We start from the raw sequence: 17,560 nt of genomic DNA on the forward strand, positions 1-17,560 counted from the left end.
CCCTGTTTGCACAATAAAAGGTTTTTGCACCAGCTGGTTAATTTAGGGGTGTTAGGTTGGGGCTTAGTAATTTAATTATTTGCGTTTTGGGGGTTTGGCGGATTAGGGGTTAATAGTTTTATTAGGTTTATTGCGTTGTGGGTTAATGGCGGATTAGGGGTTAATAGTTTTATTAGGTTTATTACAATGTGGGTTAATGGTGGATTAGGGGTTAATACATTTATTAGCTTTATTGCGATGTGGGTTAATGGCGTATTAGGGGTTAATACATTTATTAGGTTTATTGCGATGTGGGTTAATGATTAGAAATTAATATATTTTATAAGGTAGTTTGCGATGTTGGGGTTGGCGGATTTAGGGGTTAATACATTTATTATTAGTTCCGATATGGGGGTGATGGCGGATATAGGGGTTTTGACGTGTCGGGTTTATTTTTGGGAGGTGTGTTAGACTTTTACGGGAGATTTAACATGTTTTGCTTTTCTTAGGCGCCGGCAGTTTCTAACATGCCGTAAGTCACTGGCGACTCCAGAAATTTGTATTTAAGCACATTTCTGGACATCCCTAGTTTATGTGACATACGGCACTTTATGAACTGCTGGTGCCGTATATGTGATTCCCCGATGTGCAAGCGGAAATTACGGGCGACACAGGTTTCAGTAGTTACGCTGAAGCCTGCGCAGCATATGTTATCTCGCCCAATGAAACAGGTTTTTTAACACTTACGAAAATTTCAATTGATTTATGTGGCTAAATAGACTGCACATGCTTAGAAAGCAATAACAGTGAACAGCTTATGTTGATAGATTAAAAACGGTTATATAAGGAAATACTGAACAGTTCATTAAATATGTTTATGTTGCAGAAGAATATGTGTTAAAAAATGGATATCCTGCTTATACCACATCATGCGCCTGGCTAGGATATTCAGATGAGCAACTACAAAAGGTATAGACTCCTTATATTCTACCATTGTTGTGATGTATTTGAAAAGCAAAATACTAAGAATGATTTTATCAACTCTGTATTTTAATGACTATGTGCCTTCAGTCATATACTGCATCAAACACACTGAGATGCTTTTGATAGTACCCTTGGACCTATCAACTTTAGTTTCACACTGTCTTTGTTAGAATATGCATTTTGTATAGAAACATTTTTTACAGTATGCTTGTAATAACAATAATGGTTCTACTAAAAGCTATTGCAGCTTTAGTGATAACTTTTACTGTGTACTAGTGCTTTTAAACACTGTGCCTTTTCAGAAAGCATTTCCCAGAGATTATACAGGATGGGAGGCTGATCGCTTAATCAGGGAGATCCAGGGGCAGAACTTGACAGGGAGTGGGCATTACTAGACAGGGAATTTGCAGATTTGGGCATAGCTAAGTCTTTTTAAAGATCTTTCTATAAGGAAGGTTTACAGGTTGAAGGTTGGGTAGACAAAAGTTGTGGGTTAATTGGTCATGTGGATTGCAGTTGCAGCAGTGAGACAAGTCAGGCAAAGACTAATTTTGCCAGGATAAAGAGGGACTTTTAGAGGATAGTGGGTAAGCCACTCTAAATAGATAGGTTTAAAGCTATACACGGTTAGAAATTGTTTGATTGAGTCGGGAAAACAGTTCCAGAAATAGTATGTGAGAACACTTGAAGGCAAGAGAGGGAAGTAGTAAATATAGGAACAGAAAAAAGGTAGGATAGAGATTGATAGAAGGTGGCAATCTGCAAATAAAGTGAGGATGTGTGTGCGTGGTTGTTGGTAACTTCATAGGTTAGAGTAAATATTTTAAACTGTATTCTTTTTTTTTTTTTTTTTTTTATTTGTAACCAACACATTTGTAAGACAATATTATGAGAAGCGAGACATACAGAAAAAAACAACAAAGAAGACCAATAACATCATCAAAGAAGAAGCGCCAATACATAAATTAAGGTCGCTCTTCTACAGGGTTCCAAATTTACATTTAGTCATGTAAATGATAAATTCACACTTGAATCCTGAATTTCTATATTTCTCATAGTAACTTGTTCCCACACCATATGTTGGTAGTTTTCGTCATTTTAATTTCTCAGAAGAACGAGATAAGAAAAAGGAAAAAAAGAAAGAAAGAAAGAGAAAAAAAAAAAAAAAAAAGACAAAATTTGACTTTTAAACTGTATTCTAAACCATATTAGGAGTCAGTGTAGGGACTGGCAGAGCAGGACAGCTTTTGTGGATCATCAAATTAGCTGAAGCATCCATAATATATTGGAGGACGGAGAGGAGGGAAAGGCCACGTAGGAGTAGGTTGCAGTAGTCAACAGTGAGAAAAGAGTGAGTTAATTAACAATGTAGTGTTTTGGGTAAGGAAAGGGCATATTCTAGAGATATCACATAGGTGTGCACATAAAAATGTGGTAGGCACTTTTATACATAGTTTAAATGAGAGTTAAGAATCAAGTATGACTAAGACGGTGAAGGCCCTTTAGGCTGTATTCCTCATGAGCTTTACATTTAATATTATTTAATAACGTTTGAAAATTGTATTCATTCTTTCTGGGGGGGTTTTCACTTCTGAATTTTAGCCGACCACTGAATATACTAAGATCTATAGGGAGCTTGTAGGTGGACAGTGCACATGAAATATATTTTGTGCAAGAAAGTGTTAAGTTAAAGCTGTTACTTTTGACTTTGAAACTAAAAGGAAGTGAATGTTTCTGCGATGTTTGTCTGTGGGATAGAAGTTAAACAGCTGAGAAGCAAAATTCCCACAACTCTATTGAGGGGCATGTCCTGCAAGAAAAAAACACAAAAAAAACCCCAGAAACAACTGAAGCAGATATTAAAATGCCCTTTGATTCCAAAAAGGTAATTGGAAATTAAATAACCAACAGCAGAATAGCATTGGCTCTATCCTATCTAGTACATACCAAGTTAGACACCCCAGGGGGCATGGACACAAATATATACCAGGCCCCTTTTACCTTTAAGAAGTCTACATGATATCTACTTCCTCATACCTAGTCCTGTCCATCATTAGATAAAGGACATGGGAGGGAATCTGTTGGAATATGTATTTACTTCTATCCACTGTGGGTATAGACAAATTTGGGACAAATCTGAGATTTTAAGCCACCATTTTAACTGTTAAAGGGACAGTCAACACTTCATTTAACATGATTGGATATTAAAAATTAAAAACCTAAGATCTGCCTGCACTATACCCCTCCTGCCTTGCCGCCTTGCTTCTGTCCTAATCAGCGTCGCTAACCTCTCTAATAACCGGTAAATATGGCAGCCGAACTCCCCCCACCGTTACGTAGCTGCCTTCTTCTTCAACTGATAAGCAAATCAGAATCTAGTCCTCGGACAGAAATTGCACGCCATATTTACCGGTTATTAGAGAGGTTAGCGACGCTGATTAGGACAGAAGCAAGGCGGCAAGGCAGGAGGGGTATAGTGCAGGCGGATCTTAGGTTTTTTATTTTCAATATCCAATCATGTTAAATGAAGTGTTGACTGTCTCTTTAATTCAGAGAGTTTAGAAATTATGATGTCTCATTTTAGAAGATAATGAATTAAAGGGACAGTATACACCAATTTTCATATAATTGCATGTAACAGACACTACTATAACAAATAATATACACCGAAAATTATATAAAAATCCAATATAAAACTTCTTTAGAAGCCCCCAGTTTAGCACTGTTGATGAGGTTAGGCTGGGACACCCAGTAAAAGGGTCTGGAAAATCAGGATGAGCAGGAACTACCCCATCCCCCCTTCCCTGCATATGAAAAGACCCATTAGATAAACAGGATCACACTTGAATCTGTAGACATCAGTATACATAAAAAAAAACTTTGGAGTTTGGTTAGGAATCTAAAAATCAGCATAATGTTATTTTAAAATAAGCAAAACTATACATTGTTACAAAAACACTCCCAGATGGGCCATAAAAATGGATTATCTACAAAATATCTATGCAAAGAAAAATCTAGTGCACAATGTGCCTTTAACTCAAAGGATTTCTGTTGAGGAAGATGCATCATACTTTTTTTAGTGTCGGAAAGGGCCCCCAAAGCTAACTTGGAGAATCTGCAAAACTTGCTGTGTGTGTGAAGAATAACCTCCTGTTCTGAGTTTGCAACTAGAAGCATGTCATCTAAATAATGAAGTATATTAATTCCTTGTTTGTGAATAGCTGCTACTAAGGGAACAAACACTTGGAGAATGTCCTTGGAGCTGTTGATATTCCAATCAGAAAAGCACGGAATTGAAAAGTGACAGTTACCCACTGAAAATCTCAAGAATAGCATATGAGATGCAGCAACTAGAATGTGAAAAGGGTGTCATATTTTAGGTCTATGGACACTAAGAGAGCAACATTATAGATTCAGAGCCCTTAAATCCAGCACTGTCCTCTGAGAACAATTTTTCTTCCTTATTAGGAGTAGATGAGAATAAAGTCCATGAGGTTGGATATTTACTGAATTACCTGCAAGTGAAAAAGTTAAGTGACACACTATAAAAGTGTCATCTTTTTCAACTTTGCCTTTGGTATTGAGGACTTGACAAATTGGTACGGAGGGAACTTGCCATTAAAATGCAGACAATATCCTTGATTGAGAATATTCAGGACCCATCGGTCGGAAATAGTTCTTGCCCAAACTTTCTTGGTCTGGGCTAACTTTGCTCCTACAGGAACTGTTTGGGAAGAGACACCATCTTTGTGATTTGACAGACTGCATAGGGGTAGATTTTTCCTAACCTCTTTCTTTTGCAGCTGAGAATCGCCTCCAAAACTGGATGCAAAGGGACTCTTTGGAAGATGAAGAAGATCTAGAGGACTACAACTGAGACCTTTGTTCATAGTAAAAATCCAGTGTTTTCTTAGCCTTAGACAAGACAATTTAAATATGTGAAATGAGCATGCATGGAAATGTTATCATTTAAAAAAGTTGATAAAAGAAAAACAAGATTTACCAGAAGATGCTAAATGGATTTTCAAGAGGTTAAAGGGACATGAGACCCCTTATTTATGATTCAGATTCTAATTTACTTCTATTATCAAATTTGCTTCATTCCCTTGGTATACTTTGTTGAAGGATCAGCAGTGCACTACTGGGAGCTAACTGAACACTGGGTAAACCAATGGGAGGAGGCAAATATATATATACAGCAACCAATCAGCAGCTAGCTCCCAGTAGTGCATTGCTGCGCCTGAGCCTAGACGTGCTTTTCAACAAAGGATACTAAAAGAACAAAGTATGTTTGATAATAAAAGTAAATTAGAAAGTTGTTTAAAATTGTATGCTGTATCTGAATCCTGAAAGAAAAATGTTGGGTTTTGCTTCCCTTTAAGGCTTTTGAAAGAGAAAAGCCCAAACATGATGCTTGAATAGTGTTTTCTGGATGCAAAATCTTTTGATTTCTAGGTTTTCTGATAGATTTGAATGGCCTTGAATTAGAAAACCTCACAAAAACCTATCCAAAATACTATGCATAGCTCTTTCAATGGATTGTACTATACCCCATAATGGTACAAAGCAATATATTTTCCTATTTGCGATCGTCGGGCTAGAGCGACTGAGATCCTTGCGTAAAGGATTAGGGCGAGAAAACAAGTTGCACCAAATAGAACATAAATACATTAAAATAAAGTGTTCACTCATATATACAATATCTAATAACAATTATTTATCTAAATATTTAAAAAAGTTATAAAGTATATGGTATTTCACAAGATATTTAAATAGAAATGGCTATAATGTATATATACATACATATACATGTCTAAATATGTGTGTATGTATGTATATATACATCTGTATATGTATGTACACATGTGTATTTATGTTTTTATGTATATACATACATATATACAAATATAAACACATATATACATATACAAATAAGAGATAGAGTTAAAATATATAACAGATGACTAGATATTAAATAAAACTTTTGAAGAAAGGATCCCAAAAACCAATTTAGTGGTTCTTAGAGCAAAACTAGCTATTAGGCCCCTAGAATGCTGCTATCTAGAAGATAGACTGAACCTTTAAAGTCACTGGAATAAAGGAAGTCTATATAAAGTTAATGTGCAAAAAGGTGGTTATAGACAGCGCTCTCAAGGGGGGAGATGGTATTGCCAAAAGCCAGAGGATTAGAGCAAGATGATAGAAAAAAGACAAAACAACATAATAGTGTAATACTGTCAATATTTTGATGTAAAGATGTGAGGTTTATTGTGTTCACCGGATTCAACCTCATCAATATGAGGTATGTAATAAGCACGGATAGGATGTATAATCCTCACTGTGGTAGAGTAGCATTTACTATTATACAAATGTGAGTAGAGTAAAGTTAAAATAAAACACTTTTCACTGGTTAAAAGTAACTGTTTAAAATTCCATTCAGAGAAGTCTAATTGGACAATATCCTAGTCTTAAAAGACTCCGTAAAATAATATTCAGAAAAAAGTAGTCAGCTTCCAAAATAGTCAATAAATGTTCAGTTGGTGCAAAAAGAGACAAAACAATCATCTTAGCTGTATACCAGGGGTGTCCAAACTTTTTTGGAAGAGTGCCAGATTTGATGAAGTGAACATGTGCGAGGGCCGACCATTTTGCCTGACATTCTTTGAACCATTTTAAAATAAATGCAAATTAACTATTTAATGCAAAGTTTATTGAAAACAGCATACTTTTACATTTTGTGACTTGGGTGACAAATCTAAACAGGTGTTAAATCACTCTGCCTTTAATATAAAAAAACAGGAAGCTGAAATATGTCAGGAACATTGTAAAGTACATTACACAAAGTAATAAAGGTTGTCTGTCAATTTTTAAGTTCAGAAAATGTGAACAGGAACATAACACATGTATACATGTGTTCAAATATATTTATAACTGATTTAGACCAACTGACATTAACCGAGATTTTACAATGTATTCATCTCAATTGGAAAAAAAAAACTTGCCTGCACTAATGTGAAAAGGGTGAGATCTGGACTGCAGCACATAGACTAGGTCTGGTTCAAAGGCCGTGGTTTTGATGCGCAAAATGTCACGCAGGTGAGAGTCACTTAGTCTTGTTCTCACGCGGTTCTTGTTAAAGTTCATAACAGAGAATGTCTTCTCACACAAATATGTTGAGCCAAACAAGCTCAGCATTTTCTTAGCCAATGTTCAAATCTCTTGAAACCGGCTCTTATCCAGTTGGCGGTAAAAGTTCACAAGAGAGAGCTGTTGGTGACGACTGCGTAACTCGCTGTCACAATGCAGCTCAATGAGCTCGAGCTGCAGCTGATCTGGAGCATCGTTGGGGTCAACAGAGAATGGAGAGGAGAAAAGGCTGATCTCCTTTTCAATAGCTGCAAAATCTTGAAAACGCCGTTTAAACTCCCCAGCCAGAAATGTGATGTCTGCTGCATACCTGCTCGTTTGCGCACTGATATCATCATGTGGAAAACTGTTCATTATTTCCTGCAACACTGAAAAATGAATAGTATTTGGCTCTGTTTGTGACACATGCCTTAGGAAAAGTTGCAGCTTTGTTCCAAAGGCTTTGAGGTGTGAATAAAGCTGGTTCACCGCTGCATCTTTGCCCTGAAGACTTGTGTTCAGTACATTCAGATGCTTTGTTATGTCGACTAGAAACCCCAAATCAGCCAGAAAAATAGGATCAGATAGTTCTTGCATCGGTTGTCCCTTTGTTTCCAAGAATTCTCCAATTTCCTTTCTGTGAGAGTAGAAACGCTGCAGTGCAGATCCCCGACTGAGCCATCTTACATCATTATGATATAAAACATCTTCGTATTCAGCCTGGATATCCAGTAGAAACTGTTTAAACTGGCGGTGGCACAGGGCTTTAGACCGAATAAAATTAATGGTCTTTTGCACCGGTTTCATAACATGATCATATTTGAGATGTTTAGCACAGATAACTTGTTGATGAATGATACAATGAAGTTTAATAGCTTTGCGACCTTCTTCGATCACCTTGTTACAGACTAGGGTTGATAATCCACTTCGGTCACCAGCCATGGCAGGTGCCCCATCAGTAATAATCCCAGTAACTTTGTTCCAAGGCATTTTCATGTCATCTATGGCAGAACTAACAGAAACAAATAAATAATTTCCTCTTGTTTGGTCCTCAAGGCTCTGGAGGTCAAGTAGCTCTTCAGTCATATTCATTTTATCGTCCACCCCTCTCAGAAAAATCAGCAACTGAGCTGTGTCAGAGAGGTCCGTGCTTTCATCACAGGCTATTGAAAAGAAGTCAAACTCAACTCCTTTTGACGTTAACTGTCTCTTAATATCTGATGAAATTTCTTCAATTCTCCGTGCTACAGTGCTATGAGCCAGGCAAATTTTGGAAAACTCCTGCTTCTTCTCGGGACAGATATTCTGCACCATTTTCATAAAGCATTCTTTGATAAAGTCACCCTCAGCAAAATATTTGCAATTTTTAGCAATTAACGTTGCCACCTCATAGCTAACCCTTGTGGCATTTTCATTTGACTCACGGGCTTTTGTAAAAAAATCGCTGTTGTGACATTAAAACAGCTTCAAGTTGCTTCAATTTTTCACTGCGGTCACGCCCTGTTAGCTTGTTATAATTTGTGCTATGTCTCGACTGGTAGTGTCTCTTAACATTGAATTCCTTTTAAACAGCCACAGTCTCTTGGCATATCAGACAAACACAGTGATTCTGTATTTCAGTGAAAACATATTCCACTTTCCACCTGTCTTGGAAGCGGCGTCTCTCACTGTCAACTTTTCTTTTCTTATTTATAGTTGCCATTATTAAAATTGGCCAGATTCCTATGCGTCCGAGATCTCGCAAGATTTGGGCTTTCCCCTTCTTCCTGTGCCGGCTGATGACGTCAAACCAGAGCGGCGCTCGGGGACTCACTGAGCGGCGCTTGGGGACTTCACTGAGCGGCGGTCGGGGACTCACTGGGGTGCCGTATCATCTATATTTGTATAAATTATCTGTGGGGCCATATCAGTCCAGTACTCGTGCCGCAATTGGCCCGCGGGCCGGACTTTGGACATGTCTGCTGTATACTGATCGATATATACTCATCTGCTATGCAGAGTCCTGTGCTTCAGTCTCTCTTATAGCAAGTAGAAACTCCAAATGTTCAGTTGTGGAGAAATGAAGAGAACAGCTCTGATATAGAATCCTGTGATTCAGTGTCTCTCATTGTGGTGGAAACTTGAAGTATTCCGTAATGGAGGAATGAAGAAAACAGCTGCCGGTATAGGTCTCTGAATTCCAAGATCGCAAGACCGGATGTGATGTCACACGCTGTATACACCATTAGTCGCGTATAACATTTGTTAACACCTGCAAAGTTAAAGTCAGCTTTAGAGAAGCAATGTACTACTGGGAGCTAGCTGAATAAAGGAATTTGTGTGTAGCCACCAATCACCAGTCATCTCCCAGTAGTTAACTGGTGTTCCAGAGCCTACCTGTTTATGCTTTCCAACAAAGGATACCAATTTTAATAATATAAGTAAATTGAAAAGTCTCTTAAAATTGCAAATTCTGAATCATTAAGGTTTCATTTTTTTTTGAATGTCCCTAATAATTTAACCAATTAGGATCCTTAAAATAATTAAATAAAACAGTTGGAAACTAGATCATACCTGGACTGAAAGGGATCCTTTTCTAAAAAAGCTAATTTTGTAAAATGTCATCTAAATCTTGGTGTACGTTTGAGTTAATTTAAACAATCTACATGAAGATAAACCTGGTTCTGGTCATATTAATTTTTTATTGGTATGTTCATTTCCTAAATGTATCTCCAGGGCCACTGGCATTAGCATAACCTCAAACAACATGACAACTCAAAGTCACCATTGCTGTTCAACAGTAAAGATATGCAAACAAAACATTAGATCATGTTTTTTCAAGACTAGTGGGTTTGAATTTGTGGATTAATAAATTGTAATCTGTGACCGACAGGCATTTTCAGTTGTACTAATTATAACTTTCATATTTTAGTTATGTACAGATGCACTTAAAGACGGTTGGACAAGGTGAGCAAGCTGAAATAATATTGTTTTTGTAGATGTTTCTGTGCACCATTAAAAGGACACTGTTCACAACATATTTCTGTCATCCATATGGAAAAGCCACATCTTAACATTCCTTGGGGCCTATCTATCAAGCTTCCGAAAGGAGCTTGATGGCCGTGCTTCTGGCGAGTCTTCAGACCGCTGCTCCATAACCTGTCCGCTTGCTCTGAGCAGGCGGACAGACATAGCCGGAAATCAACCCGATCGAGTACGATCGGGTTGATTGACACCTCCCTGCTGGCGGCCCATTGGCCGCAAGTCTACAGGGGGCGGCGTTGCACCAGCAGCTCTTGTGAGCTGCTGGTGCAATGCTGAATACGGAGAGCGTATTGCTCTCCGCATTCAGCGAAGTCTGGCGGACCTGATCCGCACTGTCGGATCAGGTCCGCCAGACTTTGTTAAATAGAGGCCCTTTACTTTTCTTTTTTTTTGTCTCAAGAAACAAATTGTGAAATAAAAGCTGTTAACATTGAAATTGAAACTAATACAGCTGATGATCATTGGCTGATTAGCCCTTTCTATTAAAGGAACCGAAAGCACTCTGAGATTGTAATTTAAAATGTTTATTTTTGCACAATAAAACAACTTTGTGATGTAGTTATATTATATATTTTGCCCCCGTTTTCTGTCATTTAAGTCTGAAAATTGTGTATTTTTCAGTCCTTAAAACTAAAAGGACACATGGCAGACTTCAAAAACCTAGGTGGAGCTTAACCAATTATAACAACTTACAAACAAGATTTGTTCTAATGTAATCTAATTAGTAATCCACCATCATATTATCTGAAAAGTCCTTTATCCTATTTTGTCTACTGTTGCCAATTAAAGATATGTTTAATTGAGCTCCTGCACAGATTAAGCAATCACTATGTAGAATGTAGCAGAGTTTGGCTTCTGACGTCTTTTGCACTTCATCCTCTTGTGAGAAATAGAAAAAACAACATTTTATAGAACTAAATAAGTGTTTTTTTCTGGGCAAAATTAAAACTCAAACTGAATGTTTATGTCCAATGAATTTAACTGTTTCTGTTGTATATTTGATTGTTTCAGATTCAAAGTAAAAGTTGGGGCTGATAAAGAAGATGACAAGCGAAGATGTAAACTCATGAGACAGATGATTGGGCCTGAAAACCAGCTGGTAAATATAAAAATCAGTCGTAGAAACATATTTTCAATATTGGGAAGCTGGATCTTTTAAATACACCAGAGTATGTAATTTGTTTTATGTAAGTTCTTTATAACACAGATATGTTATAAAGATGAATGTTAAACTGTCACAGGTTAAAGAAACAAGTTTAGGTTACCAAAAACTGAAATATAATGGACACTATAAAAAAAGGACCTTTTTATGGAAACAAATTACAGCTGCTCTGCAGCAATGGAAGTAAATTAGGCCTTGAAAGTTGATGCTTATAATTCCTACAGGTTTGTATTACTTGCAATCTGTGCTGCTACAACCTCTTTAGCATTATTTGGTGTCTGTGAGTACAGTTTCCTACACTATCAAAAGACACTTGGAGGAAACGCAGACAGGACAAAGTCTTGCTGACCCAAATCTACAATAGATTCAGAAGACTTTGAGCTGCAGGTTGGACAGGTTGAGTGTCAGTAAGAGAGCTGTTGTTAAGATGGCAAAATAAGAAATAGAGGCTTGTCACAGCCATGAAGCACCGCCAGTGGACTACTGGATGCTGGAAGATTAAATCTTTTGTTCATCATGCAAGGTTTTAATGTGGATTTGAGAAGGCAATAGAATAGTTACTCATTGTGTGACACAGCTGTAAAACATCAGGGAGGAAGCATCATGGTCTGGGGCTCTTTTGCTGAATCCAGAGTCAGCAACTTGCACAGAGTGGCACCCTGAACTAAAAAGATTGCCACAGAATTTTACAGCGCTGTGCAATACCTTGCAACCATGACCAGCACATTCTCTAGACTTGAATCCTATCAAGCTGGTTTGGTATTAACTGGACAGAAGGGTGAAAACAAGGCACCATTCAGGTATAACATTTATTGGAACTTATGCTACAGTGTTGAAAAGAACGTTCTAAACTATTTTTGATTTCCATTGTAGAAAGAATGCCACAAGTGCATTTGGCTATTTTATCTGCAAAAGATGGCTACTTTGAAGAGTCAAAAATGTAACATATTTGTTCTATGCTATGTACACTATGCTATGTACACTGAGACATTAAGCTGCCTTAATTTCTTTTTTTTTTTTTTTTCTGATTACATTGCTGTATTTTTTTTTTTTTTGCAATGCTTTTTATTAATTTTTTACAATATATACAGCCTCACAGAAATCAACACATATATAAAAAAACAACAAAATACAATTCATAAATACTGAAAACGGAATTGCCATTGAAGGAATACAAAACAAGCTCTGTTTATCTTGCAATTTCAGCAAAGCAAGAAAACAACAAAACAGCATAAACAAAAAAGTAATAACCCAATTTCTTCTTTCTCTACAATGGCTCTCTTGTCCTGTTTGGACCCATAATCAATTTAAACCATCAAATATGCATAATACTACTCGAAAGATTCGTATCATAAAGACAGATGGGAGGACACAAAAAAAAAAAAAAAAAAAAAAAAAAGAAGAAAAATAAATATAATTTTTTCTCTTACCTCTCGCCGCTCTGGCCCTCCCATCCCCCAATTCCTCCGCGTCACTCTAACCAATCATGAGGAAATACATTCAATAATGTTAGCTCAGCAAAGCTTACAGAAGATAAAAAGGGGGAAAGAATCATCTTTTGTGACGATCTAGGGTATGATAGAATGACTGGAGACCACTTCCAAAGAAACTTCTGTATTTGTTTCTCAGAGGCGTCATATAATTGATATGATTCAAACACTATTTGATCTTGTAATATTCTAAAGACCATAGTTAGACCAGGTATCCTCTTAGCTTTCCAGTTTTTCAAAATACAATGTCTAACAGCTAATATAATTGTATTTAAACTATTTATGGTGTTGCAATTGATCACATCGTTTGATGACACCAAGAATATAATGTCTTTCCCCTCTAATGCTATTGTTACTTTATAAAATTTATTGAACCAATAGATAATTTTCAACCATAATTGTCTAACCTTAGGGCAGGTCCAGAACATATGGAGTAAGTCTGCCTTACCGTGTGCACAACGTGGACATAAATTAGCTGTCATTGGATAGAATTTAGATATTTTCCAAGGTGATAAATAAAAATTATTAATCATCTTCATATGCGATTCTTTCCGCGATATAGGTATTTTACATTTACTCATAGCCTTAAAACTCTGATTAACAGAATCATAATCTACTGATGGGAATTTTGAAATCCATACTTTACAAAGGTTATCCAGAATAAGCTGGCTCTGTTTACTCAACAGGATATCATACATTAGAGAAATCGACGCATCTCCTGCAATAAATTTTTGAATACATAATTTAATGTCCGCCCAGATCATTGTGGTCAACGTGCGCCACTTCTGGCTTGTGACAAAATGCCGAATTTGGAAGTAGGCAAATAGATCAACTCTATTAATCCCGAATTTGCTAAAGATATCTTCTGCTGATACCATTTGGCCACCTGAATCTAAAACTTGTTTTACATACTGTAACCCTTTTCCAGCCCATTCTCTAAATGTTTTTTGATACAATCCTGGTGGGAAGCTTGGATTACCTACAATCGGTAAAAATTCAGAGATGGAAAAATCCAGATCTAGCAAATTACAAAATTTCTGCCATGCAGATACAATGTTCTTAATAGAGATGAGACAACAAATATTCTGTGGCAGCTTTTGAACAGGGATATGTATAATAGCCTTCAATGCAAATGGCACAATTAGAAGCAAATCTACTTCTTCAGAAGCTACTATATTAGATCCAGCTATCCAATCTACCGCTATTTTAGCCAAAGCCACTATGTTATAAAATTTGCTATGTCTACTTTTTGCATTAATCTTTCCAAACCAATTCGAGACTTTTTATTATTCCAAATGAATTTGGAAAAAGCAATATTCAATAATTTTATATCCTTATTTAGAAGAAATAACGGGAGATTCTGCAACGGATACAACAACCGCGGAAAGACAATAGTTTTAATTAAGTTGACACGCGCTGTCAAAGGGAGTGGAAAAGCAGCCCATACCTGAAGATCTGCAATAATTTTCTGAAACAGTGGCCCATAATTATCTTTATACCAGTAGCTAGGGTTTCTATGTAGAAGCAAACCCAGATATTTAATACCGTCAACTTGTCTAAATGGACTGTTGGGTACTTTGGCCTGAGTATTGTTTAAGCACATTAATTCACTCTTTTCTAAATTTATCCTATACCCGGAGAAAGAGCTAAAGATTTCCAACGTATGCAGAATCAGTGGGATAGATTGTTGTGTATTTGCCAAAAATAATAGCACATCATCTGCATATAATAATGTTTTAAGCGGCTGGGTATCCACCAAAACTCCCGGTAATACTTTCCTGAGCTGTATTGCTAAAGGCTCTAAAGCGATATTAAAAAGTAGCGGGGATAAAGGACATCCCTGTCTGGTTCCTCTTTGAAGTATTATTTTCCAAGATAGAATCCCATTAATTAAAATATAGGATATAGGGTTATGATATATTTTACATATAAATTGTACAAATTCACCTTTAAACCCGAACTGATCTAATGCTCGAAACAAGTAGTTCCATACAATCGAGTCAAAAGCTTTAACCGCATCTAGAGATAAGATCGATGCTTTCTGCCATGACGGTCTCTGTTTGCTCTTATCCACATTCCACATGTAGTCTATAAAATTAACCAGTTTACGTATATTTTTCGAGGGATTTCTCCCCGTCATAAATCCGGTTTGGTCTGGATAGATAATTTTATGTAGCGAGACAGATAGCCTAGATGCAATAATTGACATTAAGATTTTATAATCTGTGTTTAAGACCAAGATTGGCCTATAAGAGGCCGGGTCTTCCGCATTTTTATCTTTTTTTAAGATGAGTGAGATGTTAGCTGCAGAAAAATAATTAGAGATAGAGCTCTGAGAACAATAATAAGAATTAAAAAGCTTTTCTAGAATTAGAGATATCTCTGTATTTAAACATCTATAGAACTCTGCCGGAAGTCCATCCGGATCTGCTGCCTTATTTAGCTTTAGCTTATCTATTGCTTTGTTAATTTCTGCCAAGGTAATTGGAGCATTAATTACCATTAAATCATCAGACAATATTTTTGGGACCTCTATCGTGTTCCAGAACAACTCTTGCTTTTCATTATCAATTTCAATTTGATTGTATAACTGCTGATAATATGAATGAAATATTTCTACAATTCTATTAGTTTCGGTAACTTTACCTGCATCTGATTTAATAGACAAAATGAGATTTCTCTTTTGCCTCACTTTGGACAATCTAGCTAAATATTTCGCGGAGCAACCATGCACTCCTCTAAAATGCAAATTAATTTTTGTCTCTTCGTCTAGTAATTTTTGTTTTAAAAAGAGATCTCTTTCTTTTCTATTTTCTCTGTATTTCCCCCAATTAGCCGCTGTTGGGTAAGAGCAATATTTTCTATAAGCATTCTTAACTTGGTTTGTAATTTGAATTTCTCGCGCTCTATTCTTTTTCTTTCCAATGCTCACAAACGCTTGAATCTCTCCCCGGATAACAGCTTTAAATGCTTCCCAAAAATTCTCTATTTTATAGAGACTACTTAAATTCTCATTATAATAGTGCTGCCATACTTTTTTTTAAAAATTCACAAATTTAGGATTAGTATATAAGTGACGGGGAAAATTGAATCTAGGGATTCGCCCTCTTTCTTTATTACCTGAAAGTAGGGAAAATGAAACTATAGCATGATCAGATACACAAATCTCTCCCATTGTACTTTCTAAATCCTGCAATAGGAGTATTTCAGATATTAGAAAAAAATCTATTCTAGAAAAAGTGCGGTGTGCTTTAGATTCACATGAAAATGCCAATACATCTGGGTTTTTAAACCGCCACACATCTACCAACTTTAACCTCAAGCAAAATTGTCTTAAATATTTAGCATATCTAGTATTAGTCGATATATTTTTTTTTAAAAAATCTGTCAAGCTCTGGACTAAGAGTTGCATTAAAATCTCTACCTAAAATCAGATTTTCTGTGACAAACGGGAATAACTTTAATTTCATCTTATCCCAGAATTCAACTGAAAAATCATTTGGGGCATATACATTACATATGACTAAATTCCAAATTTTTACTTGTATCTGAAGCAAAATAAATCTAGCTTCTGGGTCAACTTCAACACTATCTTATAATCCAAATCTCTATGCAAAAGTATAGCAACTCCACACTTTCTGGTCACCCCCAAGGTAGAGAGAACCAAGCTGCCTTAATTTCAATAAATAACTGAAATAAATGCAGGGATAGATAGATAGATATTCTTTTAACTTGAATCCTAGCTACCTAACTAAATTCCTAAGCCTATTTTCTGGTGCTGCAAATATGTTATTTGTTATGCTCAATTAAGCCTTTATTCCCCTCATGGTTAAATCTAAAAATATCTTTTAGGGGTTGTTTTAGGGGGTTGTTGTGATTCTGGCTTCACCTCAGCTCTGTTCCTGACTGTCTGGCACCAGGGAGTGATACCTATCTATAAATGTTGTGTTTTTTTTAAATTGTTTTGATGTGTCCCATTTTTATTCTTTTTCTCACTAAGAATAGTCCTTTCATAACTTATCTGCTGCCTTCTCCTTTCTTAACCGCCACTAACCCTCTTCTCACATTACCCTCCCATATCTCTTACACGCTGTCTACAATCATACTCCATTCTCCTCATACTCTTCACAATCTCATACTCCTCACAATCTCATTCTCCTTATACTCCTCACAATCTCATTCTCCTCATACTCCTCACAATCTCATTCTCCTCACAATCTCATTCTCCTCATACTCCTCACAATCTCATACTCCTCACAATCTCATTCTCCTCATACTCCTCACAATCTCATTCTCCTTATACTCCTCACAATCTCATTCTCCTCATACTCCTCACAATCTCATTCTCCTCATACTCCTCACAATCTCATACTCCTCACAATCTCATTCTCCTTATACTCCTCACAATCTCATTCTCCTTATACTCCTCACAATCTCATTCTCCTTATACTCCTCACAATCTCATTCTCCTCATACTCCTCACAATCTCTTCTATCCAATTCCTAATAGTCCTTTCTTTCATCCCCATCTCTCTCCTACTCTCATTTACTATCTATCACCCTCCTCTCAATCCCCTTCTCACTCATGTTCTCTTACTATGTTTCTTCCATCATCAACCCCCACACCATTACTCACTTATCTTTTAACTCCCTTCTCTTTTCATATTTTCCTGCACTCTCTACTAACAGCACACTCTAACAACATCACTCACTTTTTTAATGTAAATATATAATAAAATAGTGAATATGTTTAATTAAATAAATTATATATATATATATATATATATATATATATA

The 17,560-nt window shown here is 36.4% G+C and overlaps 1 protein-coding gene across 1 annotated transcript in view; it reads left to right on the forward strand.

Moving 5' to 3' along the window:
- Nucleotides 1-17,560, forward strand: part of LOC128660878 (mitochondrial enolase superfamily member 1) — a 197,737-nt gene that overhangs the window by 120,291 nt on the left and 59,886 nt on the right. Inside the window, exons 8-10 of the mRNA XM_053714960.1 lie at nucleotides 866-948; nucleotides 10,001-10,035; nucleotides 11,125-11,212. Coding sequence (XP_053570935.1) covers nucleotides 866-948; nucleotides 10,001-10,035; nucleotides 11,125-11,212 — 206 coding nt within the window. The remainder of the gene's footprint in view (nucleotides 1-865; nucleotides 949-10,000; nucleotides 10,036-11,124; nucleotides 11,213-17,560) is intronic.

This window comes from Bombina bombina, chromosome 5, assembly GCF_027579735.1.
Source record: "Bombina bombina isolate aBomBom1 chromosome 5, aBomBom1.pri, whole genome shotgun sequence".
Lineage (NCBI taxonomy): Eukaryota > Metazoa > Chordata > Amphibia > Anura > Bombinatoridae > Bombina > Bombina bombina.